The 27,944-nt window shown below is 49.4% G+C and overlaps 1 protein-coding gene across 2 annotated transcripts in view; it reads left to right on the top strand.

The window, feature by feature from the left end:
* The window catches only part of acadl (acyl-CoA dehydrogenase long chain), a 206,833-nt gene that overhangs the window by 103,201 nt on the left and 75,688 nt on the right, over positions 1-27,944 (top strand). For both annotated transcript variants that reach the window (XM_072484136.1, XM_072484127.1), the window contains 2 exons: positions 4,334-4,498; positions 21,861-21,927. In XM_072484136.1, coding sequence (XP_072340237.1) covers positions 4,334-4,498; positions 21,861-21,927 — 232 coding nt within the window. The remainder of the gene's footprint in view (positions 1-4,333; positions 4,499-21,860; positions 21,928-27,944) is intronic.

The following is a 27,944-nucleotide window of genomic DNA, read 5'->3' as shown; positions in this document are numbered from 1 at the left end:
GATCAGGAGTTGCATCTGACGACAACTTTCGCTTTCAAGTTTCATGGGTATGATTGCTATAATTCTCCATTCCTGCGGGCTTTGATAATCCTGATGGTGTAGTTTTCCAGACTGGACGGTGTAGTTTTCAGTCAACCAACCAACAACGCTCCGGTTCCTGGTTTGACCAGTTCTGGGAAAGCACACAGCTCTTTAGTGTCTCTGAGCTATTCACACAGCCCTCCAGGTTTTGAACCTTTTCAGCCAGCTCACACAGTATCTCCAAAACTCCTGTCTCCTTTTCTGCCAAACATAAAACTGACCTCTTGCTGAGAATGATTTGCTTCTTCTCACAAGGGTTCTCTGTGTTCTTCTGTCTGTCTGCTTTTTGTTTGTGCCTGTACACTGATCATCTTCACCATCCAGCTCCTCTACTTTTAGCTCCCTTTTGTATCTGCACCTCTCCTTTGTGTCTGGCCACATGGATTCTTTCTTCCTTTCTGTTGGTGCCACTGCTTCCAAGTCAAGAGTTGCCAGGTCACATGGCCAGTATTTATTATTCTTCTCTATTTAATTGATAAACTCTTCAAAGTCCTTTTCAATTACAGGTTCCACAGATATTTTAAAGAAATTACAGATCTTCATTATGGTACTGCTTCCAGATCAAATGTTGCAAATCTTTTAGGGATAAACATGGTCACAATTTTCATTTGTGTGAAGACAGGTCTAGGTTAGGTGTCAAAAGGGCTGGTTGTTTCACAGAATAATGGACAGCTGGAACGAGCAGTCATTTAATGTGACGGGCATCGACTCGGTGAATTCCCCTGAGCTAGGGCTGGGCCCATTTTTGTTTGGGCTGGTGTTAGTTCTTAAAGGTACTTCCCTCAGGAATTTCAGGATCAGCCTGATGTCCTGAGCTAGTTTTGATTACATAGATGGGTGGAGTTTGATTCATGAGTCTTTTACCCCCCCCCAAAAAAAAAATCTGAATGTTTTTATCACCTCATATGGCTTTGCATCAGGCAGGGAGTGTATATCCTGTGATGTACAAAATATCCCAATTGTGTTGGATAGTTTGGATATAACCGAGAGCTATTGTTCGTCCACCATTATTCATATCTTTGATCCATGTTTCTGTCTAGTACTGTATCCTAACTTTGGCTGCACAGCACATTTGACTTATTAACCTTTCTAGCTTGGCAATATTCAGTCAAACCATGCACTCGGAATGAACATTGTGAATAATCTGATTAAAATGTTGTGAACTTTAACTTTTGTAGTGTGCTTTATCACTTTTGTGGCTGCTATAAGAATTCAACAGATTTTGTTTTGTACGTGTCTGTGGTTGTAACTGAGAACCAGAGAGACCGGCTGGTGTGCCTGACAACGAGAGAGAATAGGTGGTACACCTGGCAACGAAAGAGAACAGCTGGTGTTCCTGACAACGAGAGTGAACGGCTGGTGCCACTGACGACCAAAGAGATGGCTAGTGCACCTGGCAACGAGAGAGAACAGCTGGTGTGCCTGACAACGAGAGAGAGAGACCGGTTGGTGCGCCTGACAACGAGAAAGAGACCGGTTGGTGTGCCTGACAATGAGAGAGAACAGCTGGTGTGCTAGGCAACAAGAGAGACCGTTTGGTGTGTCTGGGAATGAGAGAAGGGATGGTCAGGGAATGAGAGAACGTATGGTCAGGGAATGAGAGAACGGATGGTCAGGGAATGAGAGAACGGATGATCAGGGAATGAGAGAACGGATGGTCAGGGAATGAGAGAACGGATGGTGCATCTAAGAATGAGAGAACAGACGGTGTGTCTGGGAATGAGAGAACAGACGGTGTGTCTGGGAATGAGAGAACGGATGGTGTGTCTGGGAATGAGAGAACGGACGGTGTGTCTGGGAATGAGAGAACGGACAGTGTGTCTGGGAATGAGAGAACGGACGGTGTGTCTGGGAATGAGAGAGAGATCGGTTGGTGCGCCTGACAACAAGAGAGAGACCGGTTGGTGCGCCTGACAATGAGAGAGAACGGCTGGTGTGTCTGGGAATGAGAGAAGGGATGGTCAGGGAATGAGAGAACGTATGGTGCATCTGTGAATGAGAGAACGGACAGTGCATCTAAGAATGAGAGAAAGAATTATGTGTCTGGGAATGAGAGAACAGACGGTGTGTCTGGGAATGAGAGAACGGACGGTGTGTCTGGGAATGAGAGAACGGATGGTGTGTCTGGGAATGAGAGAACGGATGGTGTGCCTGGGAATGAGAGAACGGATGGTGTGTCTGGGAATGAGAGAACGGATGGTGTGCCTGGGAATGAGAGAACGGATGGTGTGTCTGGGAATGAGAGAACGGATGGTGTGCCTGGGAATGAGAGAACGGATGGTGTGTCTGGGAATGAGAGAACGGATGGTGTGCCTGGGAATGAGAGAACGGATGGTGTGTCTGGGAATGAGAGAACGGATGGTGTGCCTGGGAATGAGAGAACGGATGGTGCATCTGTGAATGAGAGAACGGACGGTGCATCTAAGAATGAGAGAAAGAATTATGTGTCTGGGAATGAGAGAACAGACGGTGTGTCTGGGAATGAGAGAACGGACGGTGTGTCTGGGAATGAGAGAACGGATGGTGTGTCTGGGAATGAGAGAACGGATGGTGTGCCTGGGAATGGTGAACGGATGGTGTGCCTGGGAATGAGAGAATGGACGGTGTGTCTGGGAATGAGAGAACGGATGGTGTGTCTGGGAATGAGAGAATGGATGGTGTGTCTGGGAATGAGAGAACGGATGGTGTGCCTGGGAATGAGAGAACGGATGGTGTGTCTGGGAATGAGAGAATGGACGGTGTGTCTGGGAATGAAAGAAAGGCTGGTGTGTCTGGGAATGAGAGAACGGACGGTGTGTCTGGGAATGAGAGAACGGATGGTGTGTCTGGGAATGAGAGAACGGATGGTGTGTCTGGGAATGAGAGAATGGACAGTGTGCCTGGGAATGAGAGAACGGATGGTGTGTCTGGGAATGAGAAAACGGATGGTGTGCCTTGGAATGAGAGAACGGACAGTGTGTCTGGGAATGAGAGAACGGACCGTGTGTCTGGGAATGAAAGAATGGACGGTGTGTCTGGGAATGAGAAAACGGATGGTGTGTCTGGGAATGAGAGAATGGACGGTGTGTCTGGGAATGAGAGGACGGCTGGTGTGTCTAAGAATGAGAGAAAGGATTTGGTGTGTCTGGGAATGAGAGAACGGATGTGTGTCGGGAATGAGAGAATGGATGTGTGTCGGGAATGAGAGAATGGACAGTGTGTCGGGAATGAGAGAACGGACGGTGCGTCTAAGAATGAGAGAGAGGATTTGGTGTGTCTGGGAATGAGAGAACGGATGTGTGTCGGGAATGAGAGCGGACGTGTGTCTGGGAATGAGAGAATGGAAGGTGTGTCTGGGAATGAGAGAACGGATGTGTGTCGGGAATGAGAGAGCGGACGGTGTGTCTGGGAATGAGAGAATGGACAGTGTGTCTGGGAATGAGAGAATGGAAAGTGTGTCTGGGAATGAGAGAGCGCGGCTGATGCATCTGGGAGTGAGAGATTGAATGGTGCGTCTGGGAATGAGCACGTCTGAGAAGGAGAGAGAACGGATGGTGCACCAGGGATGGAGCGAACAGATGGTGTGTCTGGGAGCGAGGGAAAACGGATGGTGCGCTTGGGAACGATGGAGAATGGATGGTGCACCTGGGAACAAGGGAGAAGTGGTGGTACGCCTGGAAACAAGGGGGAGAGGGTGGTGTGTCTGGGATCGGGGGAGAAGGGCGGTGCATCTGGGAATGAGATGGAACGGATGGTGCACCTGTGAATGAGGAAGAAGTGGCGGTGCACCTGGCGACAAGGGAGAACGGGCAATGAGTCTGGGAATGATGGAGAACTGGTGGTGTGTCTGGGGATGAGGGAGAACAGGCGGTGTGTCTGGGAACGATGGAGAACAGGCGGTGTGTCTGGGGATGAGGGAGAACAGGCGGTGTGTCTGGGAACGATGGAGAACAGGCGGTGTGTCTGGGGATGAGGGAGAACAGGCGGTGTGTCTGGGGATGAGGGAGAACAGGCGGTGTGTCTGGGGACGAGGGAGAACAGATGGTTCACCTGGGAATGAGAACGAACAGACGGTGCGCCTATGAACGAACGGAATGGATGCTTTTCCCAGACCTGCATCAAAGTAAAACAAAGGCTGACCAAAGAAACCAGCAGAACATTTTAAAATGCACATCTGTTGCATCATTTTATTTGAAAATGTGTTCAAGTTGCATTTGTTTATTTGTAAACTCTCTCTCCCATAAGCATTTCAACATACTATTCTTATTCCTAGGATGTATGTGAACTGTACTGGACCCGGTTTCAGTTTGCATTCAGACATTGTCATGCCTTACATCACTCATTATGGTTCTAAAGACCAGATTGAACGGTACATTCCTCAAATGGCTTCTGGAAAGTGCATTGGTGCTATTGCAATGACTGAACCTGGTGCTGGCAGGTAAGGGAGATTGAATAAAGTTGTCAATCCTTGTGAAATATATTAGAGTCTGTCTCTAGATCAAAATTATTGCTCTGCTTAAGTAAACTAGATATAAATCTTCCCTACAGGTTTCCCCCCTTTACCCTTGGTGAGCTGACTTTTATTGGGGTAATGTTCCCAAGCACCAGCAATTCTCCACCTCCAAGTCCAAATGGCCCATTTTGATTAGTTGACACATTTTACTACAAAAACCACTGAATGGAGTTTAGAAAACAGAACCTTGGCTGAGAACAACACAAATTCTTTTAAGTTTAGAAGTTTGTAGGTCCGCATGGCTTTGCACTGACAAGTTTTGAAGTTGAAACTATGGACAGATAAAGTTCCTTAAATTTTTCGGCAGCTAGGGAATCTCAGTACTGCTCTTCAATCACAAATTGAAAAGGCCTGTGTCCTGGGGAAACTTCCTTTTGTGTGTTTCCCATGATGGAATGTCCAATTTTAGGAATGTGTGGGAAATCAGAGGAGACGTTCTATGTTTGAGCAATCTTGAACAATGCACATTGCAGCACTCTTCAATCCATAGGATTTAATTTGTTTAGTGGCATGGCTGCAATTTAGAATGAAGCTTCGCTGTTGTACTCTTCTATCAAGTTCAAGAGCCAAAATTAGAGTTTTTGTTTAACCCATGTTGTGAAGTTGATTCCAGAAAATACACCATAAAACTCATGTAAAAACGGCAAATATGAATTTAGAATAAAAATATTGGAGGTTGAATTATGCGTTTATTTGCGTCCTTTCTATTTGTATTTACTCCCTGTTGACTTTTGACTTCATGTGGCTGCTTAGTTTGACTGAATCTTTTCATGCCATGCATAGCGGTTATATACTTGGAAGCTGCAGCCAAACCTACAGTGGGTCATGAAGTTTTTATTTTCTAATTTTCAACTGTCAGACCCTGTGACATCTTGGTGGTTCATCGCTCATTGTCGATGAGCAACCCTCTGGTGTCTTGCCAAATGACTGTTAATGTGTAAGCCTTGAGGATGTGTAAGCCTTGTCTTCACTCAGCATTCACACATGGATTTTACAGCAGCGTCCTTGTTTATTAATTAGTATTTGGAACACTATCTGATTTCCCCTGCCCCTTCCCGGTGGTCAATATTTCCCCCTCTCTGCTCTGCCATTTGCGAACTCGGAAGCAATGTCATAGGATCAACCATTTTCTGTTGCTTTATCAATCATAACCTTCCAGCAACCTTCATGCGAGTTGGTGGGGAGCTGTGGAAGACAGTCAGAAGCTGAAGAGCACATATAAATAAAGACCAGAGTTTGCAGTACAGCCTTTGTTGCTGCGAGTTGGAGCGGAGACAGTCCAAAGCGAAGGCGCACTTATAAATAAAGACCGGGGATTGCCGTGCGGCCTACCCTGCTGGGAGTTGGAGTGGAGGTGTCAGAGACAGCCAGGAGCTGAGGAGCACCTATAAATAAAGACCGCGATTGCCTTGCGGTCTACCTTGCTGGGAGTCGGAGGGGAAACAGGTGCTGTGGAGAACCTATAAATATGTTATACATATGGGTTATTTTAGTTGTGTGCAATGTCTCCTAAAGAAGGGACTCACATGACGTGTGACATCATTGGCTACTTTGCGGCCTATTGTCATTAGTCTGGTACCAACCCTTGTACAGTGAAGACCTATTTAATAAACATCTGTTGATTTTGCATTGAAGCCACGTACATCCGCAGTCTATTTCTTTTGTACTGTTAGTCCAAAGATACAACAGTTTACAAAAAGAAAACTGGTGATGAGGAACGGATCACAAAAAAAAATATTTTTCAGTAGGAAGAGAAAATGCCAAGTTTGAACATCGATGTACAATAGTTGGGTTGCTTCAACAGATCAGTCGATGAACCAGATTAACAGAAGGTCAGAAATCGCACCTGGCAGTGAAACTGCTAAGGTTTTTGAGGCAAAGGTTCAAAGGAAGGGCCTGTACTGATTTTAAACTGCACTCCGAGGAGTTCCGGCTGCAGAGCTCACCACGTGCAGTACAGGAAGACTCTAAGGTAGAGCGGTGCAGAGAACAAAAGATTCTCACAGTTTGTGATGAGAGTTAAAGTGGTTAGACATTGGCAATTCAACATTATTTAACTAAACTATTAAGGGAAGTTGGGAGACCATTCCGATATGGTTAAAAATGGTGGGGGGGAAGGCCCAGGGGCCGGATGGGGTCCCGGTTGAATTTTACAGGAAATACGTGGACCTGCTGGGCCTGTTGCTAGTGAGGACTTTTAATAAGGCGAGGGGGGGGGGGGGGGGGGCCTTGCCCCCGACATTGTCCCGGGCGCTGATTTCTTTGATCTTGAAGGGTCCATTGGAATGTGGGTCGTATAGACCGATCTCGCTCCTCAATGTTGACGCTAAGTTGCTGGCGAAGGTGCTAGCTATGAGAATTGAGGACTGTGTCCCGGGGGTGATTCATGAGGACCAGACGGGATTTGTGAAGGGTAGGCAGCTAAATACAAATGTGCGGAGGCTCCTCAATGTGATTATGATGCCCTCGGTGGAGGGGGAAGCGGAGGTAGTGGCAGCTATGGACGCGGAGAAGGCCTTTGATCGGGTGGAGTGGGAGTATCTTTGGGAAGTGTTGCGGAGGTTTGGGTTCAGGGAGGGGTTCATCAGTTGGGTCAGGCTGCTATATAGAGCCCTGGGTATTTTCTTCTCCAGCTGGAGTTTGGGAGGGAAGGGGCTCCACTCCCCAGGGACTGTCCGAAGGTTGGGGAGGAAGAGGAGTCTGGATTAAACTCTATTTGCCATTTCTCTGCCCAAGTTTCCAACCTATCTATGTCCTGTTGTATCCTCTGACAATCCTCAACACTATCTGCCACTCCACCCACCTTGGTGCCATCCGCGAACCTACTAATCAGACCAACTATATTTTCCTCCAAAGAGTTTATGTATACTACAAACCATAGAGGCCCCAGCACAGATCCCAGTAGAACACCACCAGTCGCAATGTTCCATTCAGAAAAATACCCTTCGACTGCTACCCTTTGCCTGACCGAGCCAGTTCTGTATTCATCTTATCACCTCATCTCTGAAAAGATTTCACCCTTTGTACCAGTCTGCCAGGAGGCACCTTGTCAAAGGCCTTACTGAAGTCCATGTAAATAACATCCACCGCCCTCCCCTCATCAATCACCTTTGTCACCTCTTCAAAAACCTTGATCAAGTTAATGAGGCACAACCACTCCTTCACAAAACCATGCTGTCTATCGCTAATGAGTCCATTTGTTTCCAAATGGGTATAAATCCTTTCCCTGAGAATTCTCCAATAATTTACCAACTACCAACGTAGGCTCACCGGCCTATAGTTTCCAGGGTTATCCCTGCTATCTTTCTTAAACAGCGGTACTACATTAGCTATTCTCCAGTCCTCTAGGATCTCACCTATAGCCAATGAGGATACAAAGATGACAGTCAAGGCCCCAGCAATTTTCTCCCTTGCTTCCTTAGTATTCTGGGGTAAATCCCATCTGGCCCAGGAGACTTATCTACCTTTATATCTTTCAAAAGATCCAATACCTCCTCCTTTTCAATGTCAACATGACTCAGACTTCCCACACACCCTACCCAGGAATCATCTTCCGCAAAGTCCTTTTATTTGGTGAACACTGATGCAAAGTACTCATTTAGTACCTCGCCCATTTCCTCTTGCTCATCACATAGATTCACCCCACTGTCCTTAAGTGGTCCAATCCTTTCCCTGGCAGCCCTCTTGCTTTTTGCATATGAATAAAAAGCTTTGGGATTCACCTTAATCCTATTCACTAAGGAATTTTCATGACTCTCCTAACCTTCCTAACTTCTGGCTTAAGTACCTTCCTTTTTAAAAAATTAATAAATTTAGAGTACCCAATTTTTTTTTTCCAATTAAGGGGCAATTTAGTGTGGCGAATCCACCTAACCTGCACATCTTTGGGTTGTGGGGGTGAAATCCACGCAGACACGGGGAGAATGTGCAAACTCCACACAGACAGTGACCCGGGGCCGGGATCGAATCCGGATCCTCAGCGCTGTAGGCAGCAGTGCTAACCACTGCAACACCATGCCACCCTTAGCTTAAGTACCTTCCTACCTCCTTTGTACTCCTCCAGGGTTTCTCCTGTCCCTGCCCTTCTAGACCGTACTAAAGCCTCCTTTTTCTTTTTGATGAGGTTTACAATATCCCTCGTTATCGAAGGCTCCCTAAACTTCCCATACTTATCCTTAGTACTCTCAGGCATGTGACTTGCCTGAATCCTAATCAACTCTTGCTTGAAAGACTCAAATATTGATTTACCGTCCAACAGCCGCACCCAATCCAAATTCTACAATTTCTGTCCAATGTTATCGTAATGTGCCTTTCCCCAGTTCAGCACCTTAACGCGAGGGTTACCCTCTACCCTGTCCAAAATTACCCTAAAACTTACGGAATTGTAGTCACTACTCGCAAAATGTTCCCCTACTGAAACCTGAACCACCTGTCCAGGCTCAATCCCCAATACCAGGTCCAGTACTGCCCCTTCTCTAGTTGGACTATCTATATAGTGCATCAAGAAGCCTTCCTCGATACATCTTACAAACTCTGTCCCATCCAAACAGAGTGAGCCCCAGTCAATATAGGGGAACTTAAAATCCCCTACCACAAAAACCCTGTTACTTTTGCTCCTATCCAAATCTCTCTACCTATCTGCTCTTCTATCTCTCCCTGGCAGTTGGGGAGCCTGTAATAAATGCCCAACATTGTGATTGCTCCCTTCCTGTTCCCGAGCTCTACTTAGATTGCCTCATTGTATGAGCACTCGAGATGTCTTCCCGCAGGACGGCTATAATATTCTCCTTAACCAGTAATGCTACTCCCCCATCCCTTTTACATCCCTCTCTATGTCTCCTGAAGCATCCAACGTTCAGCTGCCAATCCTGCCCTTTAACCATGTTTCTGTGATAGCCACAACATCGTAATTCCAGGTACTAATAAGTGCTCTTAAGTTCATCTGCGTTACCTGCTAAACTTCTGGTGTTGAAACAAATACACTTCAAACCACTGCGTTTGAGCAGACATGGTAATGTTGTTCTCTTATTTTTGTTCTCTATTTCCCCTTCAGTTATTACACCTTCTGGGCTAACACTCTGGTTCCCACCCCCCTGCCAAACTAGTTTAAATCCTCCCGAGTGACTCTAACAAACCTACCAGCCAGGATATTGGTGCCTCTCCAGTTTAGATGCAGCCCGTCCTTCTTGTACAGGTCACGCCTGCCCTGGAAGAGATCCCAGTGGTCCAGAAATCTGAAACCCTCCCTCCTACACCACCAGTTTAGCCATCTATTAAGCTGCATTATCCTCCTATTTCTAGCCTCACTGGCATGTGGCACAGTGAGTAATCCTGCGATTACATCCCTAGAGGTCCTGCTTTTTAGCTTGCTGCCTAACTCTCTGAACTCCTTCTTCAGGAGCTCATCACCGTTCTTGCCTATGTCTTTCGTACCTATGTGTACTGTGACCTCTGGCTGTTTACCCTCCCCCTTCAGGATATCCTGTGGTCGTTCAGAGACATCCTTGACCCTGGCGCCATTGAGGCAACATACCCATCCTGGAGTCTCTTTCACATCCACAGAACACCTATCTGTACCCCTTACTGTAGAGTCCCCTATAACTATCGCTCTCCTGCACTTTGCCCTCTGCTGCTGAACAACAGAGCCACGTGTGGTACCACTGTTCTGGCTGCTGTGGTTTTCCCTGGATGGGCTATCCCCCCCCCAATACTATCCAAAACGGTATACTTGTTAGAGAGGGGGACAGCCACAGTGGATTCCTGCACTGATTGGCTGCCCTTTCTAGCAGTCACCCATCTGTCTGCCTGTACCTTGGGTGTGACCACGTCTCTATAACTCCTATCTATGACGCTTTCCGCCACCTCCATGCTCCTAAGTGAATCCAACTGCTGCTTCTACCGAACCAGGCGTTCTGTGAGGAGCTGCCATTGGTTACACTTCCTGCAGACGTAGTTGACTGGAACGCTGGAAGTGTCATGATCTCCCACAACTCACAGTTAGAGCACTGCATCTTGCTGAGTGACATTTAAGCACCAGTTAATTAATTCAAAATAAATACTTAAATCTTCATTAGATTAAGTTATAATTAACTATATGGTCCCTGGAGCTAAATTTTTACTGTAAAAGTAAATGCTAAATACTAATCTCTGCCCTCTGGTTTGGTTACTTCTCCACCTAGTTAAGTAATTAGTTTTACTTGTTTTTTTCAATATTTTTTTTCAAATTTAACAAAGATTCCCTACCTGCCAATCAGTCACAGTTTTACTGTGACATCACTTCTCAGTTTTTTCCCCCCACAATCTGAAAACACAGAGACACAAATACAAATACCGCTTACCTTCCCAGACTGCACTCCGGATTTCTCCTGCTCAGAGACACAGGGAGAGAGACAGACACAAATACCGCTTACCTTCCCAGATTTCACTCCGGATTTCTCCTGCTCAGAGACACAGAGAGACACAAACACAAATACCACTTACCTTCTGTGGTAGTCTGTGTAGAGGTATTACGTACGGTACCTGGTAATGCTGGAACACCATTGGTAGATATTGTATGTTTCCTATTGGTCAAGCTGTATGGTAGCTCCGCCCTGCAAGGCAGGGTATAAGAGCCCGTGCCGCCCCAGCAGCCTTCATTCTGTACCTGAGCTGCTGGGGGAAACATCTAGCTTCTTAAAGCCCTCAGTTGGACTACAACCTCGCTTTAGTGGTCATTGATCGTGCATCAATTTAATAAGCTCGATTTAAAAGGATGGAGCGCCGAATCAAGCCGGAGTGTCTGCAACTCAGCCCCCACGCGGCGAACTCAGCGGCAATCTTCAAGCACTGGCTGGCGTGTTTTAAAGGATATTTCGGAACGCTCGAAAACATACCCATGGGAGAACAGAAAATGCAAGTTCTGCACTCGAGGGTGAGCCCAGAAATTTACACCCTCATCGAGGACGCAGAAGACTTCGATGCAGCAATAGAGCTGCTAAAAGGACATTATATTCGCCCGGTAAACCAGGTCTACGCCTGACATCTGCTAGCAACGGGGCGACAAATCCCTGGGGAATCGCTGGAAGAATTCTATCGTGCACTCCTGGTGTTGGGAGAAACTGCAGCTGCCCGCAAGTTTCGGCGAGCGACCACACAGAACTCTTGATTCGGGACGCTTTCGTGGCAGGTATGCTGTCCTCCCAAATCCGCCAGCGATTGCTGGAAAAAGACACCCTAGGCCTCAAGGAGGCATGGGCCCTTGCAGGCTCCCCGGATGTGGCCCCCAGAAACACCCACGCTTACGTTCCCAACTGCGCAGCAGCCCCCTGGGCAGCGTGGAACCCCTCCGCAGCCGACCCCGAGACATCCCCCATTCCCCCACAAGCTTGTGCTGCAAGGCGGCCTGGCAGCCCCGGGGAGGCCCGCTGCTACTTTTGGGGGCAGGCCAAGCACTCCCGGCAGCGCTGCCCGGCCCGCGCATCCATCTGCGGTAAAAAGGGCCACTTCGTGGTGGTATGCCAGGCACTTGCGGTCGCCGCGGTCTCCGGTGGCAATTGCGGACCGCCACCACAAACATGTTCCTACTCCAGGGCCACGTGCGGCCCCCGGGCGCCGCCATCTTGTCCCGTGGACGCCACGTTCGATGGATGGGCGCCGCCATTTTGTGCACCCTCAGCCATGTGCAACCAATGGGAGCCATCTTGGATGGACTTCCAGGACCCCAGCTCGGCTGACCGCACACCGCCCGAAGAGAACACTGAACTGCTGAGATTAGCCTCGGTGACCCTGGATCAGTCCCGGCCTCGAACACTCTCAACTGCTACAAATCAACGGGCACGAGACGTCCTGCTTAATCGACTCTGGGAGCATGGAGAGCTTCATACACCCAGACACGGTAAGGCGCTGTTCTCTCCTCGTCCACCCCGTTAATCAAAAAATCTCCCTGGCTTCCAGTTCCCACTCAGTAGAGATAAAGGGGTTTTGTGTAGCAAACCTCACAGTCCAGGGAAGGGAGTTTAAAAATTACCGCCTCTACGTCCTTCCCCACCATTGCGCGGCCACACTCCTAGGTTTAGACTTCCAGTAATCTCCAAAGTCTTACTTTCAAATTTGGTGGCCCTATACCCCCCCCCCCCCCCCCCCCCCCCGCCACTGTCTGCGGCCTCGCGATCCCCAAGGTCGATCCGCCTTCCCTGTTTGCGAACCTCACCCCAGATTGCAAACCAGTCGCCACCAGGAGCAGACGGTACAGTGCCCAGGATCGGATCTTTATTAGGTCCGAGGTCCAAAGGCTACTGAGGGAAGGAGTCATTGAAGCGAGCAACAGTCCCTGGAGAGCTCAGGTAGTGGTGGTAAAGACCGGGGAGTAGCACAGGATGGTCATCGACTACAGTCAGACCATCAACAGGTTTACGCAGCTGGACGCGTACCCTCTCCCCTGCATTTCCGACCTGGTAAACAGGATCGCGCATTACAAGGTCTTCTCCACGGTGGATCTTAAGTCCGCCTACCACCAGCTCCCCATCCGCACTAGTGACCGCATATACACTGCCTTCGAGGCTGATGGGCGGCTCTATCACTTCTTAAGGGTTCCCTTCGCGTGACACTAACGGGGTCTCGGTCTTCCAGCGCGAGATGGACTGACTGGTTGACCGGTATGGTTTACGGGCAACAGTCCTGTATCTCGATAATGTCACCATCTGCAGCCATGACCAGCAGGACCACGACACCAACCTCCGAAAATTCCTCCAGACCACGAAGATCCTTAACCTTACATACAACAAGGATAAATGCGTGTTTAGCACCGACCGCCTGGCCATTCTCGGCTACGTAGTGCGAAATGGAGTTATAGGCCCTGACCCTGAACGCATGCGCCCCCTTATGGAGTTCCCCCTCCCTCACTGCTCCAAGGCCCTGAAGCGCTGCCTCGGGGTTTTCTCTTACTATGCCCAGTGGGTCCCCAACTATGCGGACAAGGCCCGTCCCCTGATCCAATCCACAGCTTTTCCCCTGTCGATAGAGGCCCACCAGGCCTTCAGCCGCATCAAAGCAGACATTGCAAAGGCCACGATGCACGCCATTGACGAGTCCCTCCCCATCCAGGTCGAGAGCGACGCGTCCGACGTAGCTCTGGCGGCTACCCTGAACCAAGCGGGCAGACCCGTGGCCTTCTCACGTACCCTCCATGCTTCCGAAATCCGCCACTCCTCAGACGAAAAGGAGGCCCAGGCCATAGTAGAAGCTGTGCGACATTGGAGACATTACCTGGCCGGCAGGAGATTCACCCTCCTCACTGACCAACGGTCGGTTGCTTTCATGTTCGATAATGCACAGCGGGGCAAGATAAAAAACAATAAGATCTTGCGGTGGAGGATCGAACTCTCCACCTACAACTACGAGATCTTGTATCGTCCCGGGAACCTAAACGAGCCTCCTGATGCCCTGTGCAGCGGCATATGTGCCAACGCACAAGTGGACCGCCTCCGAGCCCTCCACGAGGACCTCTGCCACCCGGGGGTCACTCGCTTTTTCCACTTTATCAAGACCCGCAACCTGCCCTACTCCATCGAGGAAGTCAGGACAGCCACCAGGGACTGCCAAATTTGCGCGGAGTGCAAACCGCACTTCTACCGGCCAGAGAAAGCGCACCTGATAAAGGCTTCCCGTCCCTTTGAACGCCTCAGTATGGACTTCAAAGGCCCCCTCCCCCTCCACCGACCGCAACACGTATTTCCTGAACGTGATTGACGAGTACTCCCGGTTCCCATTCGCCATCCCCTGCCCCGACATGACCACAACCACCGTCATCAAGGCCCTCCATAGCATCTTTGCACTGTTCGGGTTCCCCGCTTACATACATAGTGATAGGGGGTCCTCCTTTATGGGCGACGAACTGCATCAATTCCTGCTCAGCAAGGGCATCGCCTTGAGCAGGACGACCAGTTACAACCCCCGGGGTAACGGACAGGTTGAGAGGGAGAACGGAACGGTCTGGAAGACCGTCCTACTGGCCCTAAGGTCCAGGAATCTCCCAGTCTCCCGCTGGCAGGAAGTCCTCCCGGATGCCCTCCACTCCATCCGGTTACTGCTTTATACCACAACCAACCAAACAGCTCACGAACATCTCCTTGTCTTCCCCAGGAAGTCCTCCTCTGGGACCTCGCTCCCGACCTGGCGGGCAGCTCCCGGACCCATCCTGCTCCGAAAACACGTGCGGGTGCACAAGTCGGACCCGTTGGTCGAGAGGGTCCATCTTCTCCACGCTAACCCCCAGTATGCCTACGTGGCGTACCCCGACGGCCGACAAGATACGGTCTCCCTATATTTGCCTCGGTCTCCCTATATTTTTGTAAATAGTTACAAAACGCTGTACGGAGGTATTACAGTACCTCCATAACTATAATTTCTACCACGTTACCATGTTGTAATAGCAAGCCACCACCCCCGCCGGACTCTTTTTTTAATAGCGGGTGAATGTGGTAGTCTGTGTAGAGGTATTACGGTACCTGGTAATGCTGGAACACCATTGGTAGATATTGTATGCTTCCTATTGGTCAAGCTGTATGGTAGCTCCGCCCTGCAAGGCGGGGTATAAGAGCCCGTGCCACCCCAGCAGCCTTCATACTGTACCTGAGCTGCTGGGGGAAATATCTAGCTTATTAAAGCCCTCAGTTGGACTACAACCTCGCTTTAGCGGTCATTGATCGTGCATCACCTTCCCAGATTGCACTCTGGATTTCTCCTGCTCAGAGACACCGAGAGAGACACACAAACACAAATACCACTTACCTTCCCAAACTGCACTCCGGATTTCTCCTGCTCAGAGACAGAGAGAGACAGACACTAATACCACTTGCCTTCTCAGACTGCACTCCGGATTTCGCCTGCTCAGCTCTGCTCCCGATATGAAGGACTTACCTGCCTTATCTGCTACTCACCAATCTACATAGAAAGTTTAAAAAGTCATCAATAATCTTTGAGGAGTGACTTCCGGGTGCGGCGATGACCAGCTAAGTCGCACGTTTCGGCAGCTCCCGGTGGAACGGACTTTAGGGCTCTTGATAGGAGCCCCAACGGCAATTTTAACGGCTAAAAACACCGTGCGGTAAACCAGAAGGGTGTTCCCCCTGGACACGGATGGAAAAAGGAGAGGAAAGTGGCCGGATTGCAGTGGATCCTTTGGAACAACGGCAAAGAAGGCAAGCAGAAACCAAGATGGCGTCGGAAGGTGGCAGTCTCATATGGGGCCCTGAACAACAAGAGTTCTTGAAACGCTGCGTGGAGGAGATAAAAAAGGAAATGAAGAAAGAGTTGTTGCCCCGATATTACAGGCGATTGAAGGGCTGAGAGAGGAACAAAAGACCCAGGAGCAGGAGCTTCGGGTCGTGAAGGCGAAAGCAGCAGAGAATGAGAACGATATACAGGGCCTGGTGGTGAAGTCGGAGATACAGGAGGCACACCAGAAACGATCTGTGGAGAGGTTGGAGGCACTGGAAAATAACGCAAGGAGGAACAACTTGAGGATTCTTGGCCTTCCTGAAGGTGTGGAGGGGGCGAACGTCGGGGCATATGTGAGCACGATGTTGCACTCGTTAATGGGAGCGGAGGCCCCGACGGGTCCGTTGGAGGTGGAGGGAGCATACCGAGTTATGGTGCGAGGATCGAGAGCAGGAGAAACTCCCAGAGCCATAGTGGTGAGATTCCTCCGTTTTAAGGATAGAGAAATGGTCCTTAGATGGGCAAAGAAAACTCGGTGTAGTAAATGGGAGAACGCGGTGATCCGCGTTTATCAAGATTGGAGTGCGGAGGTGGCGAGAAGGAGGGCGAGCTTTAATCGGGCCAAAGCGGTACTTCACAAAAAGAAGATAAAATTTGGAATGCTGCAACCGGCAAGACTGTGGGTCACATATCAAGGGAGGCACCACTACTTTGAGACGGCGGATGAAGCGTGGACTTTTATTGTAGAAGAAAAATTGGAATGAGTGGATTATGAAAATGAACGTTTGGACAAAGTGGTGGGGCGAATGGGGGGGGGCGAAGAGGGGTTTTATGTTTTAATCCTGCGGTATGGTAACTTTTCTCTCTCCCACAGGTGGTGATGGGGGAAGGTGGGGAGGGAGAGGAGATGGGGCGTTGGCCATGGGAGGCGGGGCCGAGGGAGAGGCGCGGGCTTGGTTCCCGCGCTATGATAATTATGGCGGGAACAGAGAAGCAGGAAGGAGGGGGCGTCGCACGGTGCGAGCCGTGATCACGGGGGAAAGCCGAGGTCAGCCAGAGTTTGCTGACTTCTGGGAGCAACATGGGGGGAGTAATTACGCTAGCGGGGGGTCTAGCGGGGGGGGGGGGGGGGGGAGGGGGGAATTACTGGGTTGCTGCTGCTGGGGAAAGGGGGGAGTGGGTACGGGAAAGGATGGGCGGGGGGGCACCGTCTGGGAGAGATACAGCTGCGTGGGAACTGGGTGAGAAGCTGGAAAAAGATGATGGCTAACCGGCAAGGGGGGGGGGGGGTGGGAAGCCCCCCAACTCGGCTGATCACGTGGAACGTGAGGGGGCTTAACGGGCCGATAAAGAGGGCACGAGTACTCGCACACCTTAAGAAACTTAAAGCAGATGTGGTTATGTTACAGGAAACGCACCTGAAACTGATAGACCAGGTTAGGTTGCGCAAAGGATGGGTGGGGCAGGTGTTCCATTCGGGGCTGGATGCGAAAAACAGGGGGGTGGCTATATTAGTGGGGAAGCGGGTAATGTTCGAGGCAAAGACTATAGTGGCGGATAACGGGGGCAGATACGTGATGGTGAGTGGCAAATTACAGGGAGAGATGGTGGTTTTGGTAAACGTGTATGCCCCGAACTGGGACGATGCCAACTTTATGAGGCGAATGCTAGGACGCATCCCGGACCTAGAGACGGGAAAGCTGATAATGGGGGGAGATTTTAACACGGTGTTGGAACCAAGGCTGGATAGGTCGCAGTCCAGGACTGGTAGGAGGCCGGCAGCAGCCAAGGTGCTTAAGGATTTTATGGAGCAGATGGGAGGGGTGGACCCGTGGAGATTCAGTAGACCTAGGCGTAAGGAGTTCTCGTTTTTCTCCTATGTCCATAAAGTCTATTCACGCATAGACTTTTTTGTGTTGGGTAGGGCATTGATCCCGAGGGTGAGGGGAACGGAATATACGGCTATAGCCATTTCGGATCATGCCCCACACTGGGTAGACTTGGAGATAGGGGAGGAAACAAGAGGGCGCCCACCCTGGAGAATGGACATGGGACTAATGGCAGATGAGGGGGTGTGCCTAAGGGTGAGGGGATGCATCGAAAAGTACTTGGAACTCAATGACAATGGGGAGGTTCAGGTGGGAGTGGTCTGGGAGGCGTTGAAGGTGGTGGTGAGGGGGGAGCTGATATCAATAAGGACACATAAAGGGAAGCAGGAGAGTAAGGAACGGGAGCGGTTGCTGCAAGAACTTTTAAGGGTGGACAGACAATATGCGGAAGCACCGGAGGAGGGATTGTACAGGGAAAGGCAAAGGCTGCATGTGGAATTTGACTTGCTGACTACAGGCACTGCAGAGGCACAATGGAGGAAGGCGCAGGGTGTACAGTATGAATATGGAGAGAAGGCGAGCAGATTGCTGGCACACCAATTGAGGAAAAGGGGAGCAGCGAGGGAAATAGGGGGGGTGAGGGACGAGGAAGGAGAGACGGAGCGGGGACCGGAGAGAGTGAATGAAGTGTTCAAGACATTTTATAAAAAATTGTATGAAGCTCAACCCCCGGATGGGAGGGAGAGAATGATGGATTTTTTGGATCGGCTGGAAATTCCCAAGGTGGAAGAGCAGGAAAGGGCGGGACTGGGAGCACAGATCACGGTAGAAGAAGTGGTGAAAGGAATTAGGAACATGCAGACGGGAAAGGCCCTGGGACCGGACGGATTCCCAGTTGAATTTTACAGAAAATATTTGGACTTGCTCGCCCCGCTACTGACGAGGACCTTTAATGAGGCAAAGGAAAGGGGACAACTGCCCCCGACTATGTCAGAAGCAACGATATCGCTTCTCTTAAAGAAGGAAAAGGATCCGCTACAATGCGGGTCCTACAGACCAATTTCCCTCCTAAATGTGGATGCCAAGGTCCTGGCCAAGGTAATGGCAATGAGAATAGAGGAATGTGTCCCGGGGGTGGTTCATGAGGACCAAACGGGGTTTGTGAAGGGGAGACAGCTGAACACGAATATACGGAGGCTGTTAGGGGTAATGATGATGGCCCCACCAGAGGGTGAAACGGCGATGGATGCCGAGAAAGCATTTGATAGAGTGGAATGGGATTATCTGTGGGAGGTGTTGAGGAGATTCGGGTTTGGAGAGGGGTATGTTAGATGGGTGCAGCTGTTGTATAGGGCCCCAGTGGCGAGTGTGGTCACGAATGGACGGGGATCGGCATATTTTCGGCTCCATAGAGGGACAAGGCAGGGATGTCCTCTGTCCCCATTACTGTTTGCACTGGCGATTGAGCCCCTGGCGATAGCGCTGAGAGGTTCCAGGAGATGGAGGGGAATACTTAGGGGAGGAGAAGAACACCGGGTATCTTTATATGCGGATGATCTGCTACTATATGTGGCGGATCCAGCGGAGGGGATGCCAGAAATAATGCGGATACTTGGGGAGTTTGGGGATTTTTCAGGGTATAAATTGAACATGGGGAAGAGTGAGCTGTTTGTGGTGCATCCAGGGGAGCAGAGTAGAGAAATAGAAGACCTACCGTTGAGGAAGGTAACAAGAGACTTTCGTTACCTGGGGATCCAGATAGCTAAGAATTGGGGCACATTGCACAGGCTAAATTTGACGCGGTTGGTGGAACAGATGGAGGAAGATTTCAAGAGATGGGATATGGTAGCATTGTCAATGGCAGGGAGGGTGCAGGCGGTTAAGATGGTGGTCCTCCCGAGATTCCTCTTTGTGTTTCAGTGCCTCCCGGTGGTGATCACGAAGGCTTTTTTAAAAAGGATAGAAAAGAGTATCATGGGTTTCGTTTGGGCCGGGAAGACTCCGAGAGTGAGGAAGGGATTCTTACAGCGTAGTAGGGATAGGGGGGGGCTGGCACTACCGAGCCTAAGTGAGTATTATTGGGCCGCTAATATTTCAATGGTGAGTAAGTGGATGGGAGAGGAGGAAGGAGCAGCGTGGAAGAGATTAGAGAGGGCGTCCTGTAGGGGGACCAGCCTGCAGGCTATGGTGACAGCCCCATTGCCATTCTCACCAAGGAACTATACCACAAGTCCGGTGGTGGTAGCTACACTGAAGATTTGGGGACAGTGGAGACGACATAGGGGAAAGACCGGAGCATTGGGGGGATCCCCGATAAGAAACAACCATAGGTTTGCCCCGGGGGGAATGGATGGGGGATATGGAATGTGGCAAAGAGCAGGAATAACGCAATTGAAAGATCTATTTGTGGATGGGAAGTTTGCGAGTCTGGGAGCGCTGACTGAGAAATATGGGTTGCCCCAAGGGAATGCATTTAGGTACATGCAATTGAGGGCTTTTGCGAGGCAACAGGTGAGGGAATTCCCGCAGGTCCCGACACAAGAGGTGCAGGACAGAGTCATCTCAAAGAAATGGGTGGGGGATGGTAAGGTGTCGGATATATATAGGGAAATGAGGGACGAAGGGGAGACTATGGTGGACGAACTAAAAGGGAAATGGGAAGAAGAGCTAGGGGAGGAGATTGAGGAGGGGCTGTGGGCAGATGCCCTAAACAGGGTAAACTCGTCGTCCTCGTGCGCCAGGCTAAGCCTGATTCAGTTTAAGGTATTACACAGGGCACATATGACTGGAACACGGCTCAATAAATTTTTTGGGGTGGAGGATAGGTGTGCGAGGTGCTCGAGAAGCCCAGCGAATCATACCCATATGTTCTGGTCATGCCCGGCACTACAGGGGTTTTGGATGGGGGTGACAAAGGTGCTTTCGAAAGTAGTAGGAGTCCGGGTCGAACCAAGCTGGGGGTTGGCTATATTGGGGGTTCCACAAGAGCCGGGAGTGCAGGAGGCGAGAGAGGCCGATGTTTTGGCTTTTGCGTCCCTAGTAGCCCGGCGCAGGATATTGCTAATGTGGAAAGAAGCCAAGCCCCCGGGGGCGGAGACCTGGATAAATGATATGGCGGGGTTCATAAAGTTAGAGCGGATTAAGTTCGTCCTAAGGGGGTCGGCTCAAGGGTTCACCAGGCGGTGGCAACCGTTCGTCGAATATCTTGCGGAAAGATAGATGGGGGAAAAAAGAAGGCAGCAGCAGCAGCCCAGGACTGGGGGGGGGGGGGGGGGGGGTGATGGGGGTATAGCCTGTGACAAGGCAGTTGCCAATTAGGGCTAGTTTTCATTTTTGTTATTTAATATTTATTTATTTGTTGTTTTTTGTTTATATAAAAAAGGTCATTATTATCTGTATTGTTATAATGTTGTGTAAAGGATGCACAATGTACTGTGTTGGTTGACCAAAAATTTTCAATAAAATATTTATTAAAAAAAAAATAATCTTTGAGGAGTGATTGGAATGGATTTGAGAGAGTTCCTTAGAGAAGCAGGTTCTGGAACCATAGAACCATAGAATCCCTACAGTGCAGAAGGAGGGCCATTCAACCATCAAGTCTGCACCGACCCTCTGAAAGAGCACCCTACTTAGGCTCATTCTCCTGCCCTATCCCCATAACCCCACCTAACCTGCAAATCTTTGTGACACTAATGGGCAATTTAGCATGGCCAATCCACCTAACCTGCACTATTTCGGCTGTGGGGTGAAACCGGAGCACCCAGAGAAAACCCACGCAGACAGGGGGGGTCAGTGCAAACTCCACACAGACCGTAACCCAAGTCTGGAATTGAACCCGGGTCCCTGGCGCTGTGAGGCAGCATTGGTAACTACCAGAAAGCAAATTATGTTTGGCTTTCTGAATGACCTCAGAGTAAAGGCCCTCTCAGAAGCAGCGACCATAATTTGATTGAATTTTACATTTAGTTTGAAAGGAAGAGGAGTGGGAGGGTCCAAGACTAATATTTGAAACTTAAATAAGGCCAACTATGTGGGCGTGAAAGCTGACCTAGCGGAAGTGAACTGGGATACTAGGCTAGCAGATAGATCAATAGAGACAGCATTCTTAACTGTACTGTCACCTACAGCTGATTGAAGAAAACATTCACTCAAGTATTCTTAGAAATCAGTGGCAAGACTCCTCCCAACCTCCCTCCCCTCCCAAAATGTGCTCAAATACTGAACTATTGATTTCTTAACCATACACTTTTGACCCTTTTCAGTGATTTACAAGGAGTACGAACACATGCCAAAAAGGATGGCAGTGACTGGATTCTCAACGGCAGCAAAGTAAGGACATTTGTTTTGTCTCTACTTAAAGAAATTTACTTGAAGCTTTTTAACCTCCACTTTGATATACTAAGTGGTTACTTGCAGTAATGTGTAGATTTTGAAATTCTAATCCTGATGAATAGTGTACAATTGGTAAAGTTCTATGCAAGAAAATTGAGCCCTTTGAAATGTGGATGCTAAAACATACTTAAAATTCCATATAAAGATCATAAGACAAGACTTCCGGTGACGGCGGGCGGGAGGCGGCCGCACAATGGAGGGCTCCCGTTCGGGAACGGCATTTTCGGGGCTTTAAGCCCGGTCCCAAGGTCCACGGAGGCGGCAAAAGCAGGGAGAAGGCACAGAGGCGGCAGAGTGAAAGCACAGTGAAGAAAAATGTCGAGGGTGAGCAAAAGAACGTCCGTAAGGAAAACAGCTGACGGTCCGTCGGGGAGTGGAAAAGTCATCGCGGGGTCACCAAGGAAAATGGAGGCTGGAGCACCAGGGGAGGCCGCATTGCTTACGGTTGAAGAAATAACTAAGGTGATGGCTGCGGAATTCGAAAGGCAGTTTACAAAATACATGGAGACAATGAGGAAGGAGATGAGAGAGGTTTTGAGTGTGCTGGTGGAGGAGGCGATTTCCCCGGTGACGAAGGCGGGTGGCGAGCGCAGTGGCGGGGGTGCGAGAGCAAGGGGAGGCGCTGAAGGAAGTGGAGGAGACGTTATTGCAGCACGATGATCAACTTGCCTCGATGGGGAAGGAGATGTGGAATGTGATGGACATTAACAAGGATCTGCGAGGAAAAATGGAAGACCTGGAAAACAGATCCAGGCGACAGACTTTGAGGATTGTAGGGCTGCCCGAAGGAGTTGAAGGACCGAGGCCGACTGAGTATTTTGCCGCGATGCTGACGAAACTATTGGGGGAGGGGGAGGATCCCTCCCGCTATGAACTGGATTGGGCTCATCGGTCGTGGAGGCCTGTACCAAAGGCGAGTGAGCCGCCAAGGGCAGTGACTCTGTGCTTCCATAGGTACAGTGTGAAGGAGAAGGTCCTGAGCTGGGCCAAGCAGAAGTGGGTGGTGCAGTGGGCTGGAGCTGGTATACGTGTATACCAGGACTTTACGGTGGAGCTGGCGAGGAGGCGGGCTGCCTTCAACCAGGTGAAGAGGGCACTGTACATGAGCAAGGTGCAGTGCGGCATTGTATATCCAGCGAAGCTGAGGGTGACTTACAAGCTCAGGGACTTTTATTTTGGAATGGCGGAAGCAGCGGGGGAGCTTGCGAAGGCAGAAGGACTGTGGCAGAACTGAGAAATTGAGAAATGGCCATGTGCCGATGTAACCTCATGACTGTATTTTCTTTTTTGTTTCACTGCGTGCGGGTGTATGGGCTAAAGGAGTCAATGTTGTATATATTTGGACAAGGGAAGTGATGGGACTGTCACTCAAATTGAGGGCTCTTAGGGGTGTTGGTGGATATGCGGGGTTTGTGTGATAAAAGGGGATTTCTGGCCTTTCCTAGGGCTGGGCAAGGGGGAAAGGGACCCGGGTGGGGGCCTCCACGCTGGCCGGTTTAAGCCGGCCAGTGAACGGGAGTGAGGTGGGGGGGAGGGGCTGCGGCCATCGGAGCCTAGCAGAACAGGGTCCGAGTGGTCTTGCCGGGGTGGAAAGTTGGGGGGAAGGAACCGAGGTTGGGGGAGGAGTTTTACAAGAGGCAGTGGGCGGGAAGAGTTGGGGGTGGGGGTACAACTCTTGGGTATCATGGACGGTGCTCTTTCAGAGGTTGGAGGGCGTTGACTGTAGGGGGGGAGGGGGGGGAGTGGACTCTATAGGCCAATGGTGACCATGGGCGGTCCCGGGCTCCTTTTTCTTTTTCTCCTTTGTTTTTTTGTTGCCACCGTGGGAGGGTTTCTTTTACTGGATGTATATATTGACAGGTGGGCCGTTGTTTGGGGTGGTGGGAGGATGGGATCGTTGGTATTGTTAAGGGGGTTGATTTTGTATTTGTTACTGTTTGTGGGTGGGGTGTAAATTTTGAAGGAAATTGTGAAAATGGAGAATAAAAACATTTATTTAAAAAAAATCATAAGACAAATGAAGAGGTGCCTGAAATTGCAAGATGAGACTGATGCACTCCCTATTGCACTAACGAGGCTCTTTGAAATTGCAAGAATGAAAATATCTTTAAATCTTAGAATCATAGAATTTACAGTGCAGAAGGAGGCCATTCGGCCCATCGGGTCTGCACCGGCCCCTGGAAAGGGCACCCTACTTAAACCCCCCCCCCATCCCAGTAACCCCACCTCACCTTTTTGACACTAAGGGGCAATTTAGCATGGCCAATCCACCTAACCTGTTGAGTGTCAAACCGGCTGAGATTTTCCAGCATTTTCCCTTTGGTCTCACCAGCATTCTGTTCTGTTGCCAACACAAAACAGTGCACCTTCTTCCTCGCAGGAATAGCTTCTTAGTTTCTCTGCTTTTGAAGAAACAGCTGTGTTTTATCTGTGAGAAACTATATAAAGGTGTTGTGACCATCTCTGGGCATTTCAATACAGCGATCCCTCACTGTTGCAAATGCAACTTTAAATGAAACGACTTTAACTGAGTTGCAGGCTCCCACAGGAATCAATGTTAAAACCAGAGTTAGGTTCCTTCAGACATTTCTTGTCAACGAAAAACCAATATACAGGTTGAAATACTGTTTCATACATGTGCAGTACTGAGCAGTCCCAGCTGAAACTTGCGAAATAAAATAAATCACTAAATAACAAAGAAATACAATACAATAAATAATAAATGTAAAAATAATTACTCATAGGTTTTAGATTGACTGGACTCCATCTAGTGGCAGAGGATGGTCGGTGCAAATAGTGGCTGAAGAAGCCCCAGGACTTCAGTGCAAGCTGAGAGCAGGAATGGAAGTGAGTGCAAGAGAAGTCCACAGTTGTGTCAATGGACACCAAGGACTTTAAACGTAAGAATAGTAGGTGGGAATGGGAACTGAATGGGGACTTCAGGATGGAATGTGGAAATGGAAGTGCTGGGAAAATGTAATGGGTGCACAGAACAGGACGTTTGTGGCAAATGATGTTATAGTGAATCTCGTAACTTGAAACTGATAGATTGTCCCTATTTTCTTAGCTATGTTAAAGTGAAACATCGGGTGGCACAGTGGTTAGCACTGCTGCCTCACAGCATCAAGGACCTGGGTTCAATTCTGGCCTTGGGTCACTATCTGTGTGAAGTTTGCACATTCTCCCAGTGTCTGTGAGGGTTTCCTCTGGGTGCTCCGGTTTCCTCCCACCATCCAAAGATGTCCAGCTTAGGTGGATTGGCCATGATAAATTGCCCCCGAGTGTCAAAAAGGTTTGGTGGGGTTACAGGATTGCAGTGGGGGTATTGGCCTAGGTAGGGTGCTCCTTCGGAGGGTTGGTGCAGACTCAATGGTTCTGAATGGCCACCTCCTGCACTGTGGGGATTCTAGTGATAACTAAGTCACTTTCAAGCAGGGACCTACTGTAGTTTTCTGTTTGAGTTTCTCCCCCGTGACAACCAGATCATTTGGGCATGTTTCCAGCTAATCCACTTTCCCAGAATATCCTATTTCATCTGAAGTTAAGGGAAAGTTTTAAAAGATATCCATCTTGTAAAGCTCAACCTGGCCTGCATCCAGATTTGATGCCGACATCCTCACACCTTGCCCAGACATCGCTTTAACCTCCGACTTCACTCTCGCTTTAACCTCAGACTTCACTCTCGCATTAACCTCAGACTTCACTCTCGCATTAACCTCCGACTTCACTCTCGCTTTAACCTCAGACTTCACTCTCGCATTAACCTCCGACTTCACTCTCGCATTAACCTCAGACTTCACTCTCGCATTAACCTCAGACTTCACTCTCGCATTAACCTCCGACTTCACTCTCGCATTAACCTCAGACTTCACTCTCGCATTAACCTCAGACTTCACTCTCGCATTAACCTCCGACTTCACTCTCGCATTAACCTCAGACTTCACTCTCGCATTAACCTCAGACTTCACTCTCGCATTAACCTCCGACTTCACTCTCGCATTAACCTCAGACTTCACTCTCGCATTAACCTCAGACTTCACTCTCGCATTAACCTCAGACTTCACTCTCGCATTAACCTCCGACTTCACTCTCGCATTAACCTCAGACTTCACTCTCGCATTAACCTCGGACTTCACTCTCGCATTAACCTCAGACTTCACTCTCGCATTAACCTCCGACTTCACTCTCGCATTAACCTCAGACTTCACTCTCGCATTAACCTCCGACTTCACTCTCGCATTAACCTCAGACTTCACTCTCGCATTAACCTCCGACTTCACTCTCGCTTTAACCTCCGACTTCACTCTCGCATTAACCTCCGACTTCACTCTCGCATTAACCTCCGACTTCACTCTCGCTTTAACCTCAGACTTCACTCTCGCATTAACCTCCGACTTCACTCTCGCATTAACCTCCGACTTCACTCTCGCATTAACCTCAGACTTCACTCTCGCATTAACCTCCGACTTCACTCTCGCATTAACCTCAGACTTCACTCTCGCTTTAACCTCCGACTTCACTCTCGCTTTAACCTCAGACTTCACTCTCGCATTAACCTCAGACTTCACTCTCGCATTAACCTCCGACTTCACTCTCGCTTTAACCTCAGACTTCACTCTCGCATTAACCTCCGACTTCACTCTCGCATTAACCTCAGACTTCACTCTCGCATTAACCTCAGACTTCACTCTCGCATTAACCTCCGACTTCACTCTCGCATTAACCTCAGACTTCACTCTCGCATTAACCTCAGACTTCACTCTCGCATTAACCTCCGACTTCACTCTCGCATTAACCTCAGACTTCACTCTCGCATTAACCTCAGACTTCACTCTCGCATTAACCTCCGACTTCACTCTCGCATTAACCTCAGACTTCACTCTCGCATTAACCTCAGACTTCACTCTCGCATTAACCTCAGACTTCACTCTCGCATTAACCTCCGACTTCACTCTCGCATTAACCTCAGACTTCACTCTCGCATTAACCTCGGACTTCACTCTCGCATTAACCTCAGACTTCACTCTCGCATTAACCTCCGACTTCACTCTCGCATTAACCTCAGACTTCACTCTCGCATTAACCTCCGACTTCACTCTCGCATTAACCTCAGACTTCACTCTCGCATTAACCTCCGACTTCACTCTCGCTTTAACCTCCGACTTCACTCTCGCATTAACCTCCGACTTCACTCTCGCATTAACCTCCGACTTCACTCTCGCTTTAACCTCAGACTTCACTCTCGCATTAACCTCCGACTTCACTCTCGCATTAACCTCCGACTTCACTCTCGCATTAACCTCAGACTTCACTCTCGCATTAACCTCCGACTTCACTCTCGCATTAACCTCAGACTTCACTCTCGCTTTAACCTCCGACTTCACTCTCGCATTAACCTCAGACTTCACTCTCGCATTAACCTCCGACTTCACTCTCGCATTAACCTCCGACTTCACTCTCGCATTAACCTCCGACTTCACTCTCGCATTAACCTCCGACTTCACTCTCGCATTAACCTCAGACTTCACTCTCGCATTAACCTCAGACTTCACTCTCGCATTAACCTCAGACTTCACTCTCGCATTAACCTCCGACTTCACTCTCGCATTAACCTCCGACTTCACTCTCGCATTAACCTCGGACTTCACTCTCGCATTAACCTCCGACTTCACTCTCGCATTAACCTCCGACTTCACTCTCGCATTAACCTCGGACTTCACTCTCGCATTAACCTCAGACTTCACTCTCGCATTAACCTCAGACTTCACTCTCGCATTAACCTCAGACTTCACTCTCGCATTAACCTCCGACTTCACTCTCGCATTAACCTCCGACTTCACTCTCGCATTAACCTCCGACTTCACTCTCGCATTAACCTCCGACTTCACTCTCGCATTAACCTCCGACTTCACTCTCGCATTAACCTCCGACTTCACTCTCGCATTAACCTCAGA

The sequence above is a fragment of the Scyliorhinus torazame genome, chromosome 2, assembly GCF_047496885.1.
Source record: "Scyliorhinus torazame isolate Kashiwa2021f chromosome 2, sScyTor2.1, whole genome shotgun sequence".
NCBI lineage: Eukaryota > Metazoa > Chordata > Chondrichthyes > Carcharhiniformes > Scyliorhinidae > Scyliorhinus > Scyliorhinus torazame.
Note: the sequence above shows the minus strand (reverse complement) of the source record. Positions and strands in the feature narration are given on the sequence as shown.